This window comes from Schistocerca americana, chromosome 9 (genome assembly GCF_021461395.2).
Source record: "Schistocerca americana isolate TAMUIC-IGC-003095 chromosome 9, iqSchAmer2.1, whole genome shotgun sequence".
Taxonomy (NCBI): Eukaryota; Metazoa; Arthropoda; class Insecta; order Orthoptera; family Acrididae; genus Schistocerca; species Schistocerca americana.
Genome location: NC_060127.1, coordinates 119,716,487 through 119,740,113, shown reverse-complemented (window position 1 = coordinate 119,740,113; position 23,627 = coordinate 119,716,487). Strand labels below are relative to the sequence as shown.

Below are 23,627 nucleotides of genomic sequence, written 5' to 3'. Positions count from 1 at the left end.
TCTGTAGGCGGCTAGATGAAAGGCGAACTGGCGGGACCATTCTGGCCACGATTCGTGCGCCGCATTAAAACTGCGAAACGGCGGTGCAACTGCATGTTGTGGCTGCGGTAGCGGTGAAGCGGCGGCTGCCGCATCGGTGTGAATGGCACGTTGACCCTGGACGAGCTGTCCAAGGGCATCCAATAACGCCTGCGTCTGCTGATTCTGCAAGCGATAAAATTCGGACAGTACATCTGGAGATTGTGGCGAAGCCATGACACAAATAAATCAGAGCAAAGCAAGTAGAAAAAACACTTCACTCGTCGCCAATCTGTTGTGACGTAACAAGACTGTTACGCCACACTGAAGTAGCCGAAAGAAAGGCATGCGTACACACACCCCGACTGGCGTCAAGTCTGGAACAAGATACGTTATGACTGCTATCAAGAAAATACGTAGCTTTGGAATATACTTAACTTTATTTATTCCTTGTGATACATCTCTCTTGACTATACAAATGAGACTCGTAAGATACGTGCACTGTTACAATTGGCGCCTTGCTAGGTCGTACCCATGGACTTAGCAGAAGGCTATTCTAACTGTCTCTCGGCAAATGAGAGGAAGGCTTCATCCGTATGGTCGCTAGCAATGTCGTCCGTACAACTGGGCGAGTGCTCTATCGTATATCGAGACCTGCCTTGTGGTGGCGCTAGGTCTGCGATCACACAGTGGCGACACGCGGGTCCGACATGTACTAAATGGACCGCGGCCGATTTAAGCTACCACCTAGCAAGTGTGGTGTCTGGCGGTGACACCACAATACTACTGTCAAAGTTGAATTCAAGAATATGCCACGATCATCCAACATTAACAGGTTAATGTTCTTTCCATAAACTCTTCAAGACCTGGGGCTCTGAAGGAATCATACTCGAATTTTGCCTGACAATGAGCCAGGCAAAGATTTTCTACAAGGATATTTATTGTCTGTTAATTGCTGCTACAATAAGTTTAGCATCAGCTTAGCTACAATTCCATTTTACTACTTAAAATGTTATGCATTTCTATGTTAGTCTGTGTTAGTTGATGCTAACTGATATGTTGAAAACTACAGTCATGTTAAATGACTAGAGACAGGACATTACATTATTATGGTCTGCAGAAATGATTAGCATTGAAACCACGTTGGGCCACAGGCTTGAGGTCAACATCGATATCATGGCACACCACCGCCTAATGGTAAAATGAGCCTGCAGCTCTTATCTAAATGGCAGTGCAGGACAGATCTGCATCTTCCTATCCCCCTCAGCTCTGGTGCAACAGTGGAATACTAAAGGTGCGATTCCGAACACGGCGACAGCGAATGACCGCGGCTGCGGAAGACAGAGGGCAACACTGCCGCAGTGTTGCCAACTCTAAAAAACCCGAGTCGCTAGATTCAATATCAAAAGTCGCTAAAACTGATTTTACTAGGGGTGTACTGAAAATTTCGTCCTGCGAATGGTGCAATAAGCCATTGGGGGGCGGGGGGCGCGGGGGGGGGGGGGGGGGGGGGGGGGGGAGGGGGGTAATAAAATACTAATAAAAATTGTCTCATATACGTAATTGCTATATTGTCTTCATTAAATGACACTTCGCTTGCAACAACATACATATAAAATACGCTAACGTTTAATTAAACATGTTTTCATAATTGATGCAACACACAAATTGTTGCTTCAATTACAGTAGTCAAATGTACTAGAAATACACAACTATATTTGTAACAAAAAAAGCAAGAACTCAAATTAGGTTACAAAATATACATACCGGTATGTGAGCTATTCATCGTCGTCACTCAGAAGATCGAATAACTCTTCTGTTTCATGCTCTGACAGAACTGTAGTTGATGTAGAGGGTTGAACGTCGCTCAGATGATGATGTTGCAGTTCGACTGGTATTGTCGCAAAAGAGTAATTTTTGTTCGTTCCAATAAGCTCCAATACGTCTGACGGTATGTCAAAAAATGCACAATCTTTATTTTGTTTCTTCAACTGGTCTCTCAATATGATGAAAGCATTAATTGTCTTTAACGATAATCTGTTACGTTGTTTAGTTTTTATAATGTTCATAGAACTGAATATTCTTTCCATTTCTACATTTGAATGCAGTAGGCATAGAAGAGTCATTGCTAGCTGTGAAATCAAAGAAAAAGGATTCTCCCCTGTGGCATTTTTATACTGCAAAACCTCTACTCCAAAATCGAACAGTGTTAGTAGTGTTATTCCACCTAATGAAGTTGATATTATGCCATTCTTGCAGCATACCGTCTATGAAATCGCCACTAAAACCCAATTCTTTGGCTACATCCGCTACAGCATTATTCTTATTCACTTTTAGTGTTTCTTCAACATTCAGCACTGACATTTTTTTAAGGATCGTAACGTTACTCGGCATTCTTTGTTGAATTTCTTTTATGAGTTTCAGACTAAACTGAATGCATCTCTTCTTCAAATAAACTTTATTTTCTTGAGACAAACTTGACTCAGGCAATTTCTGTTCAAACATAAAGCCAAGGTTCGGATTTGCGTACATACATTCACTTGGAACTGGCGTTGTCAACAAATCAACAGCTGGAAAAACTATGTTTTGTCCGAGTGACTGCATGAGAAATACAAGTGTATCTAGTATTTTAGTGGGGCCATTGTCTTCTTCTTCTAAAGCTTTTATTACTATTTGTACGTCTTTTAAAGCATGTTTAAGGTAAAACATCTAAAGATGATTTGAGTCGTCACAATACATCTTGTACAGAAGATCGGCAGTGTAACAATTGTCTTGAACTATGGCAAGTGAAAAATGTAGCTTTAGTTCTTCCCACTGCTCCAGAATTCTTTGTATTGCTGGTTTAATCGAAAGCCAACGTGTTCCACAGACCTTCAAAATTTTTAGTGGCTGTTTTCCACAATTTATTTTCTCATAAATCTTTTTATATTCCTCTTGTGTTTTGGGTGAAATGCAGAACCAATTGTAGGTTTCCCGTACAAGAAACTCTATGTTTCTAGGTATGGTATTCACTGAGGTGTGCGAAACTGCAAGCTGAAGAGAGTGACAAATGCAACGGATCAATACCAAATGCTTCAAACCATATTCTCTCTTGAGTTGTTCGAAAAGCCCATTGTTTATTCCAACCATTGCAGAAGCATTATCTATGCCAATTCCTACCATATTAGCGATTGGAAGTTTGAGATCTTTCAAAGAATTCACAAGAACAGCAGCCAGATTTCTTGCATCTGCAGTTCCTACTACAGCGAGTTTGAGAAATTCTGACCAAATGGTTTGGTTGTTTACACTATAGTACTGTATAATGATACCTAGCATTTTAGATATTGATACATCTGTGGATTCATCTATTAGTACACTGTATTTTTGGTTACCTATATTTTCAGCCAATGATTGTGTAAAATATGGAGCCAAAACTTCAGTTATAATGTTAGTGTACTTTGTACGATGTAATTGCATGTTTTTAGCGCCCTCATCACCGGAAAACACCTTCTTGCAAAGTATTCCTAAATGATCTACAGCTAAAACAGAACAATGTTCAGCAGTAAATAAAGAAAGGGCGCCTTCCGCTCTGCTTGCTATTCTAACTGTATTTTTCGTAACAATTTTCACAGGTAAGGTGGTTCGTGTTTCTTTTAAATAAATTTTTTGTTTATGCTTAATAGTTTTCGAATGCTTTCTAATATCACACAATTTAGCATAATACTCTGTTGCACATACTTGACATCTTGCCTTGGATAAGACTCCTACGACTGGTTTCAGCCACCCATTGAATTCAGGTTCTGCTTCCCACGCATCCCGATATTTTTGAGCGTACTGCTTCTTCTTTTGCGGTAAATTCATTACGTAAGCCACCACAACATAAGTTTCACCAATTTATAATCACTGAAAATACATTAAAACTCAGGCGAACTAGAGGTCATGAAAGAATCTACTCACTCGGTAACTTGATATCAGTCCTTTTGTTCATTGTTTAAAACGTAATGTCTGAGATACCCCCACCGAATTGTTCTTGTGTTACCACTGTGCATGTGGTAATCATTTGACTGCGAGTTAACATTTCGAAAAATTAGAGGTTGCTGGACAGAAATGTATTTTATTATACTTAATATTACATATGTTTTTTGTCAATTCGAAAAATAAAGGAAGTTCTAAAGTTGAAGAATTATAGAGCGATACGCTATCGACGATAACAGGCTAGTGGGTAATGAATAATGAATTGTTCTATAGTCAAGGTTTTCTTACTCTGTAGGCAATTCCCGCTTCCAGAAAATGCTGAACAATGCTACATGATCTGCTAAGAACTTAATTTAACTTAGTAAATCTAGAACAAAGTCAGTGTAGTACCCATTCTATAGTTAAAATCTTAGTTTTTTTAATGAAAATGCTGGCCCAAAATAATTTTGATTTGTACTCCAAAAGTCGCCAGATAAGTCGCTAAATAATTTTTGTCGCTAAAAAGTTTTTTTTGTCGCTAAGACGAAGGCAAAACTCGCCATTTCTAGCGACAAAGTCGCTAAATTGGCAACACTGCACTGCCGCCTGCAGTCGGTGCGTTGCGGAACGCGGCGACAGACAAGCTATGCAGTTGCCGGGAACAACTGCGCGAGGCGAGATGTCTGTTAACACAACCGCTGTTATTGCGCTGTTGTTGGAAGAGGAAGGCGATGACATTTTATTGTTGCATTCCAGGAAAAGACGATAGCTGGTGATGCCTTTATATAAAAGTAGAACTGCAGAAGGTACTTACACAGCACTGATAAAAAGACATTTGTTAGGTGATGAAAATACCTTCAGGAGCTACTGTCGTTTAAATAAAAGTTTAATTTCGCGCTCAGTTTTATTAAAGATGACATAATGCCACAGTACCTAAGAAATGCAATAAGTGCAGAAGAAAAATTATATTTGACGCTGAGGTAAGTCGACAAAATGTTATACGAGTACATTATTAGATTGTGATGCAGTTCCAAAACTGTGTGAGAGAGTTGTGGAGGTTGAAGGGCTGCTGTTATCACTTGGCTGATGTGTGTTGCACTGTGCAGCCATTATTTCATAATCAGAAACGATCATACTAATTTTTCTTTTGGCTTCTGCCTTATAAACTGGAGGTAAACTCCTTACGACTGTGTAAATGTGACGGAAAAATAAGTCAGTATCATCATCTTTGTGTTCCACAAACGTTTTTAGTAAATTTTGCCTAATTTCGTCCCTTTCTTTCCACATTTTTAAAATTGTATCATCATTACTACGAACTTTACTGTGTTTTCTTCTTCGCACTGGCACATAATGTTCCTCGTTTGTTACCACAGATGTTTCACCACTATTTCCTATTGTATGTGTTTCTGCCTTATCTTCTTCATGTGATGCCGAAAGGTCCAGTTGACGAGTTCGATCTCCACGGTCTTCTTGGCTTTCTTTTATTGTTGTCTGTGATGATGTCAATGTAATATTTGTTCCTCCAGATCTGTGTTGTGCAACACTGTCAAGGAACGCTAGCTGTTTGTGTCTTTTTGTTTTTGAATTTTTTGAGGCAGCAGAGCCCGTTTCTAATTTGCTTTTCTTCTTGAACTGCTGGTAACCGCCCCTTAAAAATTTACACTACTTCTTAAAGTCAGCACCTGTAAATGGAAATTATATTAGCTGTATGTTCCAGATTCTTGGCCACAGGCGAAAGTTACCGGTCTTTATCATTTGCCTATCGTATATCACCATCTTACATATCAATAGTTGTTAAAAATGTTTTGAAGATATTAAGAATAAGGCTGCTGCCCATGTTGATGCCACCTTCTGCTGAATCAGATTTCAGACGTATTGTGTAGGCGCTATAGATGGAAAACATGTTCGCATAAGGGCACCAGAGAAAAGTGTATCTCTATTATTTAATTACAAAGATTTTTTTTCAATTGTTCTGCTGGCTATTGTGGACGCAAATTGTAAATTCGTTAGCGTTGATGTCGGCGCTTACGGAAAAAAGAGTCATAACGGTATATTTCAGAAATCGGCAATGGGCAAGAAAATAGCCGCAAAGGAGTTTAATATACCTCCACCAAAATGTTTACCAGGCACAAATGTGATATTACCACATTTCCTGATAGGAAACTAAGCGTTTGCTCTCAGTGATTGTATGATGAAACCTTATTCCAGAAGAGTTCCTGCATCACATCGAGACAAACAGATCTATAATTATAGATTATGCCGTGCTCGTCGAGTGTCAGAAAACGCCTTTGGGCTATTAAGCCAAGTATTTAGGGTATTTTATTGTCCTATTGCTGTGGCGCCTGAAGTGGCTGACGACCTCGTTTTGTCGGCATGTTGTTTACATGATTTGCTACTAGACGGTTATCTTGAAGAAAATGGTATTCCATTTTATAGCTCCAGTTTTAACGAAGCTACCAGCCAAAACAACATGCATAGCTTTTCTTGTTTTGGAGCATTTCTAAACAGCAGTGGTTTTGAAATTAGAGACAAACTTAAAGATTTTTTTCTCCAGTGAATGCGGTTCTGTGGCGTGGCAAGAGGCAGCAGTTAACAATGGGTTGTGAATAACAATGGATTGTAAATAATGATTTATGTAAGACGAAACATGTGTACTGTTCCCTTTTTAACATCTTGATATAATAATTGTTAGTACACATACGGATCTATTTGTTAGTAAATAATTGGTTGAATATACGTACTCGTTTTATTTAACTCTTGTGCTATAGCTTTCCAGACGTTATCTTTCACTGAAACATTTCTGTATTCTTCATGCCCTGCGTCTTAAATTACAGAATATTTCGCCACACTGTTAATTAACTTTTCTTCCTCGGAGTCCGAGAAACTCATTTTCACTGAATTGGGTATGTTCGGCCTGTAAAAGCAGTCTCCGGTCGCTATGCGGTTCGGCGGCAGCGACACTACTGGTCCCTGACCGGACGTGCGATCTGCCGCCAAAGCAGGCATACGGCGGCAGACACGCCGCCACGTTCAGCACGCCTCACATTGCAAAAATGGCAGCCGGTCGGTGCAGTCTGTGGTCGTGTTCGGAATCGCACCTTAACACATTACACTATCAGTGGTGACAGCCTGTCGCTGTTTATTGCGGCGTTACGTGTGCCATCGTCCAGTTCTCTGCCTATCTTTGACGAATGTGCAGAAACAAACAATTACTATATACATAACTAGGTCTAGATTGGCTCTTAGCATCTATTCGACAATGCCAGGTCTTGTAAGCGATGACATCTCGGTCGGCGAATGATTCCAATCCACGTAGAGAGGCATTCTCACATCGGACAATAGCTAGTGTAAACCATCCACTTCCAGTATTCCCTGAGCCAGCACCATGACTGAAATTAACTAGACATCCACGGAAAAAAATTGGTCTATTTAAGATCACACTTTGTGCAGTTCCATTTGTACCAAGTTTATTTTCGAGGCTTATTATGTGTTTGTAGACAGGCATGCGGTGGCGACGCTGACGATATACACGTCGACGAGGCATAGTGCTTCAATGCTGTTGCAGATAGAGCTCACAGCGGAATGATTCTGCGCGTGCGCGCGCGCACACACACACACACACACACACACACACACACACACACACACACACACACATATATATTCATCTGCACATACACCGACACAAGCAGACATTTGCCTTTACAAATGTCTGCTTGTGTCTGTGTGTGTGTGTGTGTGTGTGTGTGTGTGTGTGCGCGCGCGCGCGAGTGTATACCTGTCCTTCTTTCCGCTCCCGAGATTGGAATGACTCCTTACCCTCTCCCTTAAAACCCACATCCATTCTTCTTTCCCTCTCCTTCCCTCTTTACTGATGAAGCAACCATTTGTGAAAGCTTGAATTTTGTGTGTATGTTTGTGTGTCTATCAACCTGCCAGCGCTTTCGTTTGGTAAGTCACATCACCTTTGTTTTTAGATATATTTTTCCCACGTGGAAAGTTTCCCTCTTATATACATATATATATATATATATATATATATATATATATATATATATACACACACACACACACACACACACACACACACACACACACACACACACACACACTATTCATTTCCGCTGCTAAAGGGAGGCGGACGGGCCGCTGGAGAGCTTATTGCTCTATTGGGGCCATAGATGAGGGTATTTCTTTTTCTTTTCTTTATTTATGTTGAACTTATTGCTAACTTACATACTAATTACAGTTTTCCTTAAATATCATTTAGCAATATATAATTGTTTTGTTAACTTAGAGACTAATTACAATTTTACAAGAAATAAGTAGTTACCTAGTTACTGATTTTAATAAGTGATTTCGTTTTTATTTAACTTAACCCTAACTTATAAGCTAGTAGTATTTTAGTTAATATGCAAATTGAATTTTGATGGTATCTTACAGAGGTACTTTGTTCCCGTAGCCTGAGAGGGGATGGGAATGGGTTAACAATTTTGTGATTGGACTGCTTTGATACAACTTTACAATGACTTACTTTATATTTTTATGTGGGCTCAGGCCACTGTACGTGTTGAGTGATGGGTTTTGTTGCGTTGTTGCTAGGGTGACAGTGGAAGCGGATTTATTTGCCATTTTGGTTGCAACCGACTAGGTTGGGTTTATGGTGGTGGGCGGTCAGGGTTCAGCGCCTGGAGGTGGGAGTGTCGTTGTTCTGTAAGTGTAATTGTCTTGCGTGTTCGTGTTGGTGTATTGTGTCAGGGAAGGTGTGGAGGGTGTTGTTTATGATTGTTCTGGGTGGGTAGGTATATTTGTGTTTGGGTTTGTTTCTGCGTCTGGTTCTGTGGGTGTATATTGTGTGTAGGTCCGGTCGGGAGGTGAGGGTGGTTTTCCCATAGCAGGCTCTCAGGATGGCTAGTCTTGATTGAATGGGTGTTACTTTTGCTTCCTCAAAGACCTCTTGTCTGGGGGTGGAGGGTGGGAGTCGTAGGATGCTGTGTAAAATTCGTCTCTCAGTGCGGTAGATTCTTTCTGCTTAGGTTCTGGAGATGCAGGCGAGAGGCACTGCCACAAATTCTAATAGTGGGCGGACAAACATTTTGTAAGTATTTACAGCTGTTTTATCGTTACAGCCTATGAATTTGCCTCGGACATGTCGTATGAGGGATTGGCGTTAATGGACTTTGCTCAGGGTCTCCTTTACGTGGTTGCTCAGGTTAATGTACTTGTCTAGATGGACGCCTAGGTATTTTGCATTGGAGGAGGGGAGGAGTTGGGTGCCCCACAGTGTGAGGGAGATGTGGTCGGGGTTTTGGTTGGTCTTTTTATGGATGTTGCGGTGTTTGAAAAGGATGAGTTGGGTTTTGGTGGGGTTGGGTTTGATGCGCCATTGTCGCATCCAGTCTTCTAGTTTGGTCAGGTAGGTCACTATCTGGTTGTCGGTGGTGTTTGTCGAGGGTCCTGAGTTCCAATATGCTGTGTCGTCTTGTGTATAGTTGGAGTTGTTCGGTTGTTCTTGTCGGGGTGGGGATGTCAATGGTGTAAAGGGAGTAGAGCAGGGGTGAGATAATCCCGCCCTGAGCTACTCCTGCTTCGGGGCAGAAAGGAGATGAGGTGGTTTGGTTGATGTGGATGTGTCGTGTAAGAGGGTTTGGATTAGTCGTACTGTCTGAGGTGGGAAGCCTGTCTTGTATAAAAGCTTGTATAAAAGTCCACGTGCACTGCCCGCTTGTATAGGGAGCGAACAACCTTGGTTACGTAATGCGGATGATAAGGGACTTAGACTCTGCAGGCACCAGCAGGCGGGCGGGCGTAACCAAGGTCGTTCACTCCCTATATAAACGGGCAGTGCACGCCAGCAGAATCATTCCGCTGTGAGCTCTATCTGCAACAGCATTGAAGCACTATGCCTTGTCAATGTGTATATCGTCAGCGTCGCCACCGCATGCCTGTCTACGAACACTATAATTATTAATAAAGTGTGATCTGTAGTGTCAACCATTAACCGGCGAGCGTACATCGCGAACCGGGGGCTCAAGGATGCAACAGTTTGAAAAATTAACAAAGCATAGTGCCGCACTGCCTGCTGGGCGCCTAGCCAGCTAGTTACGCAACCCGATTGGCTCGGCACTAGGCCGGCGCACCAGCAGACGCTCACAATCTAGGCCTAGTTATGTATATAGTAATATGCCTTTCACATTGTATACCCGCTCCTGTCGTAAGTTAGTAATTATGAAAAAATAAATGTATGGATGAAAGTACTTTGTGTACTTGCTGAGAATGCAGGAATGGCATCGGATAGTGTTTTCATACAAATCCTGTTTTTTTCGAAAATGATGGCCAAGTTTGGTTCACTGCAGATGGGGAGTGGCATCACAGTGACTGCATTTGCACAAGAGATACACTGATAACTCAAGGCCTTATGGTGTGGGATGCTATTGGGTACAACCACAAATCAAAGTTGGTGTGTGTCCAGGACACTATGCCCAATGTGACCTATGTGAATGCCTTCCCGCGACCCTTAGTGGTACATCCCATTCCTTGAATGAGAGGTATCACATCCTTAAATATGTATGTCAAAGAAAAGATGTTTGTGACAGGGTAGTCAATAAATGGTGGGCAACCAAATGTTGGGAGGTGTTTTAAATCATAGGCGCTGATACCAGAGCTAACGATCTAGTGACTGTACAAAAGTGGGTAGCAGTCGGACAACCATACATGCTGAGGTGGAGACAGAATTCCACGGAGGGGGCAGTGCGGAAGAAAGGCCTTCGTGAAATCTAAGAATGTGAAATGTCAAAGATAATAAATATATTGTTAATTATCAAGGTGAATATCAGATCTGTTATGTTCCTAGTACTGAGAGGCAGTATATGAGTGAGTTGGTTGCTGTCCTCATTTATTATGTATTGAGCCTGAATTCTGAAGAAAATATACGAAGGTGAATTGAATCTCACTTCTTATTTACATGGTGGAGTGAATGAGGATGAGAAGTTACTTTTCAGCAGATTTATCTGCAGCCTGTAAGGAGGTGAAGTCTGAGCCAAGTTGGAGGAAGAAGGCACACCGATTTAGGGCACAGTCTAGCTGGACCATGATTAATAATATTTAACGGCGACATCCGAATATTCAGGAAGTGACATTCATTGTGAAAGGAGTGTTCTGGTGGCAACTTATCAAGTGTTTGGTGGATGAAGTGAAGTATAACATAAACCACCACACAGCCCAAACCAACCTGAAACACTTCAACCAATAGCCATGCCCTTTCTGCACAACACCCCAGACGCCATTTTTCAGCAAGACAATGCATGACCACAATACTGCTCCATGAACATGTGCCTTCTTGGTGTCACAGGATGCCAGTCTTTTGCCCTGGCCCCCTCCTCCCAGTAGGTTCAGCAAGTACATAAAAATACTTTTAGGTGCCTTGACAGTTGTGTCTAAAGCATCTATGAAACATGCAGAAGAAGAAGCTGTAAATATTTGTGGAACCAGGACATTGCTGTTGCACTTGATGGGACACGGCAATGTCGAGGACATCATTCCTTTAATGGTTTTGTAAGTGCTACTTCTCTGGAGAATGGAAAAGTTGATGTTGAGTGCTTATCTAAGTACTGCCACGGCAACACTGAAGGACATTGAATATCAGTGTTCTAAGAATTATGATGGTTCCAGTGGAGGTATGGAGTGTGATGGAGCTCTAAAAGTATTTCATAGGTCAGTTCCCGTTTATAACATTACATATACGAAGTACCTAGGCGATGGGGACTCTAAAGCTTTCAATAAAATTAATGAATTCAATGTTTATGGTGATACCTTGGTAACAAAACTGGAGTGTTGTGGACATGTGCAAAAGGGGATGGGTGTTAGATTGAGGAAGCTACAAAGAGAAACGAAAGGAAAGTTGCTATCTGATGGAAAATCTCTGTTTGGCTGAGGCAGATTGACAGAAACTGAAATAGACTCCTTCAGAGTTATTATGGACTGGCCATTAGATGAACTGCACCTCTGAATGATGTTACAGCAATGAGAAAAGTTGTATAGGCCACCTATTTTCTTAAGTTGTCCACAGATGACCACCCTGTTAATGGACTTTGCTCTAAAGAAGCAGTTTCTTGGTATATTTGACCACACACTTATGCTTTTTGATAAACACACCATCAAAAGCATTCTCTTCCTGAGCCTGTTATGAATGAAATAAAACCAATTTTGAAACACTTGAGTGACCCTGTTTTGCTTAGTAAATGTCTTCCATCAGGGCACTTGGAATACAAATGAAAGTTTACCCAAGAATGTTTTTGTATGACTACATACATTAGAAGTTGGTGTACTACATGCACTGATATGTTTCAATGATGGAGTGATAGAAAGGTTGGAAGTCCTGAGGAATTTAGGCATAAAATGTGGCTCTAATATGGAAGATCAATTGCTTGCATGTGACAGACAACGCGTGCGTGAAGTTGAAAGATTCGCTCTTCAAGTTACCAAAGAAACAAGAAGTGCTAAAAGGAATGCCAAGAGGAAGCTTGAAGATGATGAAATGCTACACTATGAAGACCATGCTTTGGGAATGTTCTGAGGCACAGTTTAATTGGACTCATATCTTCATTTACAATTTCCCGAAAGTTGTATTTTTCAGAATTGAGGTACAAATATGTCGTAAAGTTTATAAAGCATTGCTCTAATTTTTTTCTGTAACTTGCAATAGGCCATACTTATGTAGTAGACCTAAGCTTTATTGCACAATCAACTAAATTGTAGAAAAAATAACATGTACTAGGAAAAAATTGTAAAAAATAAATGTAAGATGATTTTTTTTATCCTTGTAATATACATAATAGGTGGAATTAAATAGGTCTAGTACCTCAGCCATCCTGTCATGCATACCTGGTAAAATATTTGGTCTCCTTCAAATGTATAACTTAGGATTAAACAGTACCTCAATTTGAAGCAGCATTTTGGAGAGAAAAAAAAAAAAAAAAAAAAAAATATTGCGTCAATTTCTTTGTATTTTTTTAATAACCCTAAGCAGGTTCAAAAATACTCAAAATACTTCGAATTTGTTTAGAAAGTGTGCTGCATTACCTGATATCAACAAAAAATCTGTTAACACATCTATATTATAAACAGTGCCTGACAGAAATAGGTGTTGATTTTTAATATTGAGCCAGAAAAGTATCCTGTATCCTTAAAAAGTTACATACAAGAAATCTGTGGAACTTGCAATGGTACCTGACAGCATGCCACATTTGTCTGTTTGCAGTTACTGAAGTATTATAAATTGGTGGAACAGTGAAATAATGTTCATGAATTATCTTTTGATCTATCATAAAGATGCTCAATTTTAGAGTGCGCAATGTCACCACAATACGCTGCTGAAGTTTTATTATTTCTATAAAAAATTAGTTCATTTGAATTGTATAAAAATTATGAAATATCTTCCAAATATGAATTTGATATAAATAAAATTTATTTTCAAGCTTCATTATGAATAAAATTTTCAAGCTTTCAGCAGTAGTCTGTCATCATCGTCATTAGCGAAGCTAGGGACTCCTGGGATTGACATAGTGTTCCACTTTTATGGTGTGTAAGAAACCAAACATTACTGACCAGTATCAAAATGCAAATAGTTTTTCACAATATGCAGACATAAAAGTAGTCTCTAACAATTTAGAACACAGAGCCGATGATCTGAAAATGACCATCTACAGCCTGTGAAATTCAACACAGGAAAACGACCACAGGAAGATAGAAATTGCAGATGCTTTCAGGTGTCACTGACGAAGGATGCTTTATGAGTGGGCAGAAGCATTTCTTCTCAACTCTGGATTGATGACCAGCAAATAGAAAATGTGCTCCAGAGATGTAGACAGATACTAGTGCTCAGACCTGCTTCCAAGATACACTAATCTGTGCTGAAGATAAAACAAGTCTTCTGGTGCAGGGCATTCCCCGTGGCTCACCACATAAAACCAAGTGAGCTGTGTCCAAACACTGACTAGAGAACTGACACAACGTACAATGTGAAAAGATGAGGGTCTTGACTTATGTCTTCAAATTTAGATTCTGTTACAAAAGAGACAGACAAGGCTAGGCTAAATTGCAACCATTTTAACATGATTTGTGTGTGTGTGTGTGTGTGTGTGGTGGTGGTGGGGGGGGAGATACTTAGCAACAGTTTTAACAGAGATTTGGGGGGGGGAGAGATACTGAGTTAAGGCCGGTATTACACTATCAAATGTCTTTGTCCAATATCTTTGTCAAAGAAATGTGATGGTGTAATAGGGAATTTTGTCAAATGTCATCAAATATTTGATCAAATCTAGGGCCTCGCTGTAGATTTGATCAAAGAAGTTGCTTGTCTTCGGTTCACTGCAATGTAACATGTTACCACGTGGAGCGCCAGCATCGCTGCAGCGTTCTGTCACCTGGAGTGTTTTTATAATTGCTGGTAAATACAAATGGTGTGTACCGACAACTACAAAATTAAGAGAAATGTATGAAGCTGATGAGGCCCTTTACAACGTTAGGCACCCTGAATACAAAAATAGATTAAGAAGATTGGAGACCTGACCTAACCTAACCTAACCCAACCCTCTCCTTTAGCAAGGAATCGGAGTGTTACAGTGAGCCTGTCTTCTGCAGATACAGTGGTTCTTAAGTGAGCAGACGTGCCAACTTTAAAAAGCAAAAAATCAGGAGAATTTTAGCGGTGTACTATTGTGAATTATAACACATCTCTGACGATTAAAGTTGCAATAATTCAATAACTGTAACAATTCAATTACATTTGCTTTATTATTTACATGTAAATACTAAATAATGGACATACCTGAGCCTTCGGACTGTATAATTTATCATTCAACATGCTGAACAATATGAATGAGCTCTGCAGGTTTCTTTGGATTCACACACATTCAAATGAAGCGCTCTCGAGAGAACTACAGTTCGAAATTACGATCCGAGGAAACAAATTAACGTATATTAGATTTCTGTTTTGACATTAGCACAGTTTCTGCATGAATAAATCACTGTTATACAGGATGTACATGTTAGGCTTAGCAAATAATCTGAATAGTTTATCAGTCTGAATTTGTCTGATTACGGTAGTTACTTATTCAGCACACCCGTAGCTGACAGCCTTCTTCAAAAACTCTGAACTAAATTTCTGCTCAAAGCAATTGCCTTTTTGAACTGATTTTAAAATCAAAAATTTCTCCAAAGACGTTTCTGAAAGCATGGACCTGAACTGAATTTTGATCTTTGTAACTATGGTAAAACTTCTCTCACATTCCGCATTACTATGTGGAATTGCCAAAATAGGCAGCATCACCTTTGTAAGTTTATCATATTGAAGAACCCCATCAGCCGATTTCTTCTGACCTATCAACGCCCACTGAACATCGATTCTCTCTGCTGCCAAGTTGGTTTCTTCCAGCTGAAAGTTACAGAACTGAGGGTGAAGAATATCAACTTCTGTATCTAAGTGCTCACTTTCGCTAGTCAGAATATTAGGAAATCTGTTTATGAAAAATCTAAGGCTGGAAATTGATGAGCGGGAAACATTATCTCTCTAACTTCCTCCTGGCAGCTTTATTCCTCCTAAATTTAGGGGGAAATCCCCCAACTTGGCAACACTGCCTTTTAGACACAACAATGCTTATCACTTCGCTTGGAACAACTATCAACTACTAATTGTCCACGATAACTTTACGATTGCGTTGGTGCTACCAGAAGCGGAGGAAATTGTCACTAGTTGAAAGATATTAATTTGTCTCTAAAAGCTGCCAACAATAAGTTCCTTACTTCCTTGTAGATACGAAGCACGAGCTACGCCTACTGCCGCTCCCAACAGCCACCGCACCAATCTACCAAGTTAACACAGAGCGGGAGGTAGAAGGAAAAATCTGGAGTCTCCCGCTTAAATCGGGAGAGTTGGCATGTCTCAGTGAGTATTGTGCTTTGTGATATGAGGATACACTTCACTGAGCACATACAGAAATGTATGCTCATCCATTCTTAAGTAATTGATGTACGACTTGACGTCCTCCACTATAAGCTCACATAACACGTTCTGTTGAATGCTTTTATCGTTTCGTCGTAAAACCAACGGCTTCACCCACATACGTTTCCTTTTTTTCTCCCGCTTCTCATCCACATGTGCACACAGGGCAATTGTGGCACATGCAACTGCTGTGGTTAATAACAAGTTGTTATCAGCCATCTTGAACTTTGACGAAAAATATGATGGCAGTGTAATACCCCTTTTTAGCGCCACGTCACAGATCTTTGCCACATATATTTGACGAATATTTGATCAAATCTTTGACAAAAAAATTTGATAGTGTAATACTGGCCTAAGTCATGGGGGGCTGCGGTTTCGGGCACTGTGCTGAGGCAGAAAGATGGATGTCTGACACTTGTAGGGGGCTGAAAGCAGCAGTTTCAAACGTGACACCACACTAGCCCCCTTGCACAACCTGTCACGCTCGGTGCTACATAGTGCCGCAAGCTACTCAAATCGTTTCCACATCAGCTATCAATTATCAGGCCGCAGTCTGGAAGCTTCCATAAGCTGCTTTCTCACCTATGTGAGCAGAGCACTTTGCTGACCTCAGCAGTCAGGTTTACTCCTGATGATGTCAGAGACAGCTGTCAAAAGCTCAAAAATTTTATCCAAATTGACACCAGCTTGGAATGTGAGAAGATTTTAAGCAGATATGCTGCTGTAAAAGACACCAAAGATGCAGTCTGCCACATTTATTTTTATGTATGTGCAATTTCTAAGTACCCAGACACAATTTGTTTAAAATTGTTAATGTGAAAGAGGAATAAAATATATAAAATACATCAAAAGTCATGCCTGAACCATTTCACTTGAGGGGATGGTCGGGGGAGGGGGGGAGGTTAGCAGAAAAGGAGAGAAGTAGAATGACAGGACTGTGGGTGCATTGGCAGAATAGAAGGCTGTGCAGTGCTGGTATGGGAACAGGGAATGGGGTACGTGGTGAAGGACAGTGACTAACGAAGTTTGACACCATGGTGGTTACGAGAATGTTGGGTATATTGCACAGTGAGTTCCCATGTGCACAATTCAGGTAAGCCAGTATTAGTAAGTACGATCCAGATGACACAGGCTCACAAATGGTCACTGAAGAAGTGAATAACATTGTGTTGGGCAGTGTGCTCAGCAAGCAACTAGGTGGTCCAACTGTTTCTTGGCCACAGTTTGTCGATGGCCATTCGTGCAGACAGCCAGTTCGTCGGTTGTCATGGCCATGTATAATACAGCACAGAGTTGAAGCTTAGCTTGTAGATCACATGAACCGGACTGGTGTAGATGGTTCTTGCATCTGGGGTTCAGTGGATTGTGGAATACCACTGTTGGAGTATAAGAACGACCTCCTGACTGCACCTAGCTGTCCTAACCCCTCTCCACCTCATCCCTGTATGCTCCCACAAGCAGTACTTTACTGCCCTCCTCCCTGTCCCAGCCTCCTCCTTACCCCCACTCCCCAGACTGCTTCTCCCATCACGTGCTGGTGCCTGCAGTGCAGTCTCAGCAGCCAAAGATATTGTGTGTGTGTGTGTGTGTGTGTGTGTGTGTGTGTGTGTGTGTACTTCAGAAGGCCTTTTGGCTGAAAGTTTATTTGTTTAGGAGTCTTTTTGTTGTGCCTATCTGCGACTCAGCATCTCCACTACATGCTGAGTAGCCATCTATCCTTTTCATAATATTGTCATTCTTACAAAAGATTCATATTTTGCTAATAAAATATTAGCTTTCAATGTACATCATGCTCATGTACGATACTGGAACATTCTGGGTAAAGTAAAAGCTATGGAATGATGAAAACTAATCACTTAGAGGAGATGGAAAGCCCTCCAGTGATGTAAATATAAACATAGAACAACTGCAACAGCATGCTTTATTTCAACCATTGATATAATCTGAATTAAACCTGCAAATCCTTCGATTGTACAACAGGTCTACGCAAGTCTGTGTGCTCTGGATGGGAGTGGAATATTAAATACTAAGTGCACAGTTCACAGAACTGATGGTAACATAATACTTTTAATAAAAAATATAAAATCAAATTCAGTTTTTTTGACACATCTTAAAATGTGCCACATAGTGTGTGTGTAAAGATCAACAATGCCCGTACAACTAACATGTACAATGGCAATGGTAAATATGGCAAAATGTTCAACAACTGTACACTAAGTCGCAGCTACAGTAACTGCTCAGAGCTAGAAGCCGACAGATCCAGCAAGCGCCACGCTGCACGAGGGTCCGGTTCGTCACGGTCTCTACACAACACCCACACGTATGACACACGCATTATTTTCTCAGGATCCCCTTCCACGATTCTGCCTGTCCTAGAAAAGAAACAACAAAAAATTAAGTCATTCTTCAATAAAATCCATTCACTACTGCAAAGTAAGAAAACCAACAATGGACTTTATCACTAAAAATTGCCACAGCAGAAGGCACTGAGTAGACCAAGTTTAGTATTTTAGCTCTCGGTAGTGTAATAAAAGTATGCATATCTACAATTAAAAGAGCAATTGTGTATTACAACTGACATTCTGTTACTGTGCTTTTATGTCGACGCTGCCAGAATGGGCACACTGCTCCCAAAAAATAATGCTAAATTGTTCACACAGTTTGATTAATTATTTAATTTGCCATCTTTACACATATAAAAAAAAATTTGTAGGAAAATGAGACACAATTTATCTTGTCGATAGTGTGGAGCAGATAATTCTGTTCAGACACCGACAACATTCCCCATTTGCATATTTCTAAGCATATTTCACAACACAGTCCATGGTTTTGTAGTAATTGCATCACTAGGTGTTACAATCTTCATTGCAGGCAGATTCCTTGTTGTTAGTTATCAAAGGTCAATTACCTGTGTTAAAGGGCTAGTAATAAGTGGAAGCTTAATGATGTACAGCTTTAACAGCTAGCTAACATTAAGAAATCAGAACTGGACGAGTTAGACAGCGTACAAACAGGCTTCAAGTGAGAATTCAGATGCAGATAGTAGCGGATGCAAGAGAGATGATCAAGTTGTTCGGATAGCAGACACTAGAAACAATAGTGACTTATGGAGAAAAATTACTGGAAAACTAGATCATAAAGATTTCCATAAATATAGTGGTGCACTTCTCTTGCTATCACCTACATATACATTTCTGGAGCTAGAGCATATCACCAACACAACAGAATAATTTAACATTCTCATACACGCTGAAACATTGTAGAATATTCTTAACCTTCTGGAAGATTCTGTAACGTTCTGAAAGTTTCTACACTTCATTCCCAGCTGCTTCATCACCTTCCCATAAGAAGTCCATTGCTGCGGCACTCTTTTGCTTCGAAACTGACCCCTGCAGTTCAAAACTGAAACCTTCTACACGGATGGGGGATGGAAGGGCTACTGTACAATATAACCCCCACAGGGCTGTGAGGGTGGGTTGTAGAGTTATAGCAGCATGCACACACACACCACATTTACTTTCATTATATATGCTGATCAACCAGAACATTATGACCACCTACCTGATAGCCAGCGAGTCCACCTTTTGCACTGGTATGAACTCGCCAATGTGCTCATCAAACCACTCCATCACACTTCTGGCCTTGCAATACGACGTTATCTTGTTGAAAACACCACTGCTGTCAGGAAACGTGATTGTCGTGAAGGGGTGTACATGGTATACAACCAATGTATGATACTCATTGGCTGGCATGGTGCCTTGCACGAGCTCTGTTGGACCCACAGATGCCCATACAAATGTTCCCCAGAGCCTAATGGTCTCTGTCCCGCAGTACAGGTGTCGAGGAGCCGTTCCCCTGAAAGATGACGCATTCACACCCTCCCATCAGCAAGATGAAAAAGGTATCAGGATTCATCAGACAGTCCATCCAACATCCATAATGACGGGTAGCTGCCCAACCCCACAATGTCGGGACACAGTTACACTTTGGCTTCACCACGTGTCGAAGACGTTCACCACGGCACTCCTCGAACACCCGACATGTCGTGCAGTTTCCGAAATGCTTGTGCGGAGACTCCGGGCCATCACAATCTGCCCCAGTCAAACTCAGATCGCACATATTCCCTGCTCGACACACGGACGGCAAGTTTACTGATACTACAGGCACCATACATGTGTGCGACTAGCAGTCATTCCTTGCCAGGAGATGCTGCTATCGTCTGGATGGGCTTATATCGACAGTAGGTTGGTGGTCATAATGTTCTGGCTGATCGGTGTCTATTGTCACTGACTCCAGCCTCTTCCTGCCATTTAATCCTGATTCCTGGGCAGCTACGAATAACAGTGCCAACAAACTCCTGCAGCGAGCAGCGAAGTTTCAGGATACAAAGAGATGCAAATAACAGTGTCAACACGTTCTCTGGTTAATTAATTTTTGACAATATTCCAATGCTAGAAGTTGTTCCTTCAAGTCAAATACAGTAATTGTTGCTGGTGTTTTATTTGCACTCTGCCTCTACAGTTTTTATCCCGCATTTCCCTCCATATTGAAACTCCTTCCATGCCTCGGGTTGTGTTCTATAAACCAAACCCTTCATTTATCGAGTTGTGGCTATTTCTCCCTCCCCAAGTTAGATTCTATACTCTTCTTTTGTTATCACATATAACTATCTAATCTTCAGCATCCTTCTGCAGCACCATATTTCACAAGTTTTTATTCTCTTCTACACTGTTTAATGTCCACATTTCACTTCTGCAGCACTACAAAGCTGCACACCAAATGAAGACTTTCTGAAAGAGACTTCGCAACACTTAAAATTTATACTAGACATTAAAATATCTTTTTTAGAAACTCCCTTCTAGCTGTTGCTGGCTTCCATTTTACATCCTCTCCACTCCTGCTACTGTCAGATAGTTACCTTTCAAATTGCAAAACTTATTGTCTACTTTCCGAGTTCCTTCAGCATCTCTCAATTTAAAGTGAACACATTCCATTATCCTTGTTTCACTTTTATTAATGATCATCTCACAACCTCTTTCCAAAACATTATTCATCCAGGTCAACTGTGCCTCTTGAAGTCCTTAGCCGTATCTGGCGGAATTACAATGTCATTGGCAAACCTCAAATTTTTTATTTCTTCTCCATGAAATGTAATTTCCTTCCCAAACTTCTCCTCCATTTCTTTCACAGCTTGCTCAATGTACAGACTGAACAACATTGGGAATAAGATACAATTTGTCTCATTCCCTTCTCAATCACTGCTTCCCCCTACATCTTTCAACTATTGTAACTGCAGTCTCGTTTCTGTACAAGTTGTAGATAAACTTACACTCGCTGTACTTAATCCACACTACTTTCTGGATTTCAAAAATTATATTCCAGTTGACGCTGTTAAAAGCTTTCTATAAATCTACATATGGTGTAAATGTAATTCTGCCCCCCCCCCCCCCCCTTTTTTTAATATAACATATCTTGTAAAGTAAGTCACGTTTTCAGTATTTCCCCACGTTTCTAAGTTCCACTAAAACCCAGACTCATCTCCGGGATTGGCTTCTACCACTATTTACAGTCTTCTGTAAATAATTCGTGTTGGTATTTTGTTACCATGACACTGATGGTTTAGTAATGCTCACAGGTGTCAGCACATCTTCAGTGAAACTGGAATTATTACAAGGATTCTTACTTGGCCTCGGCTGTTTGCCCATTTGATACTCTGCTGCCTTAACTATTTCATCTCTGGAAGCTGCCCATTCTATTGTATTCTTTCAATCTGTTTTAAACAGTCGTTGCCTAATGCTCCCACTGAAACTCTCAACAACCACTGGTTCTTTGAACATACGCAGGTTCCCTCATCTTAACTTCCCATCTTTCTGCCATTTCTTCAGTTTCAACCTGCAGTTCATAACCAATAAATTATGGTCACAGTCCGCATCTGCTTCTGGAAATATTTTGCTGCTTAACAGTTTTGAGATGGAGCCAGAGTTTCACAGACTGACATTTCCTTTACTATTAATTCTACTTGGATCACATTTTACAGACAGTATCGACATACACTACTGATTGTCCCTGAAAAATTACAGCATTTTACAATACTTAGTCAGTAGACATGACGTCTATCGCTATGGAGCAGTGCACGAGTGAGAGTGAGGCCCATCTCAAAAGTGTTAAAATTTGGTTTCAAAATCTCTGTCTTACCATAATATAACCTATCTGTGACCTCTTGGCATTTTCGTGTCTCTTCCATATATATATAACCTCCTTTCATAATTTTTCCAATTGATGTTCTAGTTCTTTTTCATCTATCAAATTCCAGTTCCACAAACAATTAAAACTTTTGTATCCCTTAACAAAATTAATAATTTCTTTTATGTCACCATGTACGAGGGCTGTTCAAAAAGTAAGATGACTTTTCAAATTGCATGGGCAATGTACATTCGATAATCAATCTTTTTTTTGTTAGGTTGGTACACATGTCCCGAACATATGTTCACAGTTTCAAGTGTACAGCATACTTCGTTTGTTTTTGACAGATAGAAAGGTTAGATGTGTGTTAGTGTGCTCGATGATTTTCGATTTTTTGTATACTAATCGAAAATCATCGAGCACACTACAAATATATATAAAAAGGAACAAAGAATTAGCATCAAGTTTTGTGGTAAAATGGAATCAAGTGCTCTAGAACACTTTGAAACCAAAGCCCAATCGTCACAATGGAAACAGCCCAGAGAAACAAAAAAGCATGCCAAGTTTTATCAAATATCAAAGTTTTGCTCACTGTTTTTTTCCCCCCTCAATTACCTTGATGTAGAGCATCATAAATTTTTGCCTCAAGGTCGTACGGTCAATAAGGAGTATTACCTTGATGTTATGCGACATTTGCTAGAAGCAATACGCAAAAAATGTCCAGAATTGTGGAAAAACAATTCATGGCTTTTGCATCACGACTATGCACCCGCTCAGTCATTGTTGCTCGAGAGAGATTTTTTGGCCAAAAACAACACGAGAATCATGCCTCAGCCACCATATTCACTGGATTTGGCCCCCCTGCGAGTTTTTCCTGTTCCAAAAACTGAAGAGACCTATGAAAGGATGAAGATTTTCAACGATTGAGGAAATAAAAATTGCGTCGCTGGAAGTACTCAAAGCTGTACCAAAAAGTGCTTCTGAGAAGTGCTTTGAGTCTTGGAAGAAACATTGGCACAAGTGTATTGTATTTGAGAAGGACAACTTTGAATATTGATGGATAAATAAATAAATACTTTTTCATAAAAATAGTCACCTTACTTTTTGAATACACCTCATATTCTTTCAATCTCTTCACCATTAGTGAAGCTTGTAGGCATATGCACTTACACTGTTGTGGTGGATCTATCCTTCGTTGGCTAGTATAATGCATTCATAATGCCAGGGGTCTCCAAAATACAGTCCAAAAGGTATTTAATCTGGCACACATCATTACGAACAGTAAAGCAAATATTAGGTGCAATCAAAAAGTTTCCATTTGAAGGGGGTACAATCCAGAATCGGAGTGTCAATCAGGCAAAAATCACTGTGAGAAGTAAGGCAATCATCCCATCGACACACCAGGATGAAGGTACCTATTTGGCAAAACAATGTCTCTTGCTTTGTGAAGAAGACCGTAACTGCGTGCTGCACATCCTCGTCTGACAGGAAC

At 40.5% G+C, this 23,627-nt stretch overlaps 1 protein-coding gene across 2 annotated transcripts in view; it reads right to left on the bottom strand.

Moving 5' to 3' along the window:
• Positions 1-18,000: 18,000 nt before the first annotated feature.
• Positions 18,001-23,627, bottom strand: part of LOC124551357 (mitochondrial import inner membrane translocase subunit TIM44) — a 50,505-nt gene continuing 44,878 nt past the window's right edge. For both annotated transcript variants that reach the window (XM_047126391.1, XM_047126392.1), the window contains exon 8: positions 18,001-18,324. In XM_047126391.1, coding sequence (XP_046982347.1) covers positions 18,177-18,324 — 148 coding nt within the window. In that variant the 3' untranslated portion in view covers positions 18,001-18,176. The remainder of the gene's footprint in view (positions 18,325-23,627) is intronic.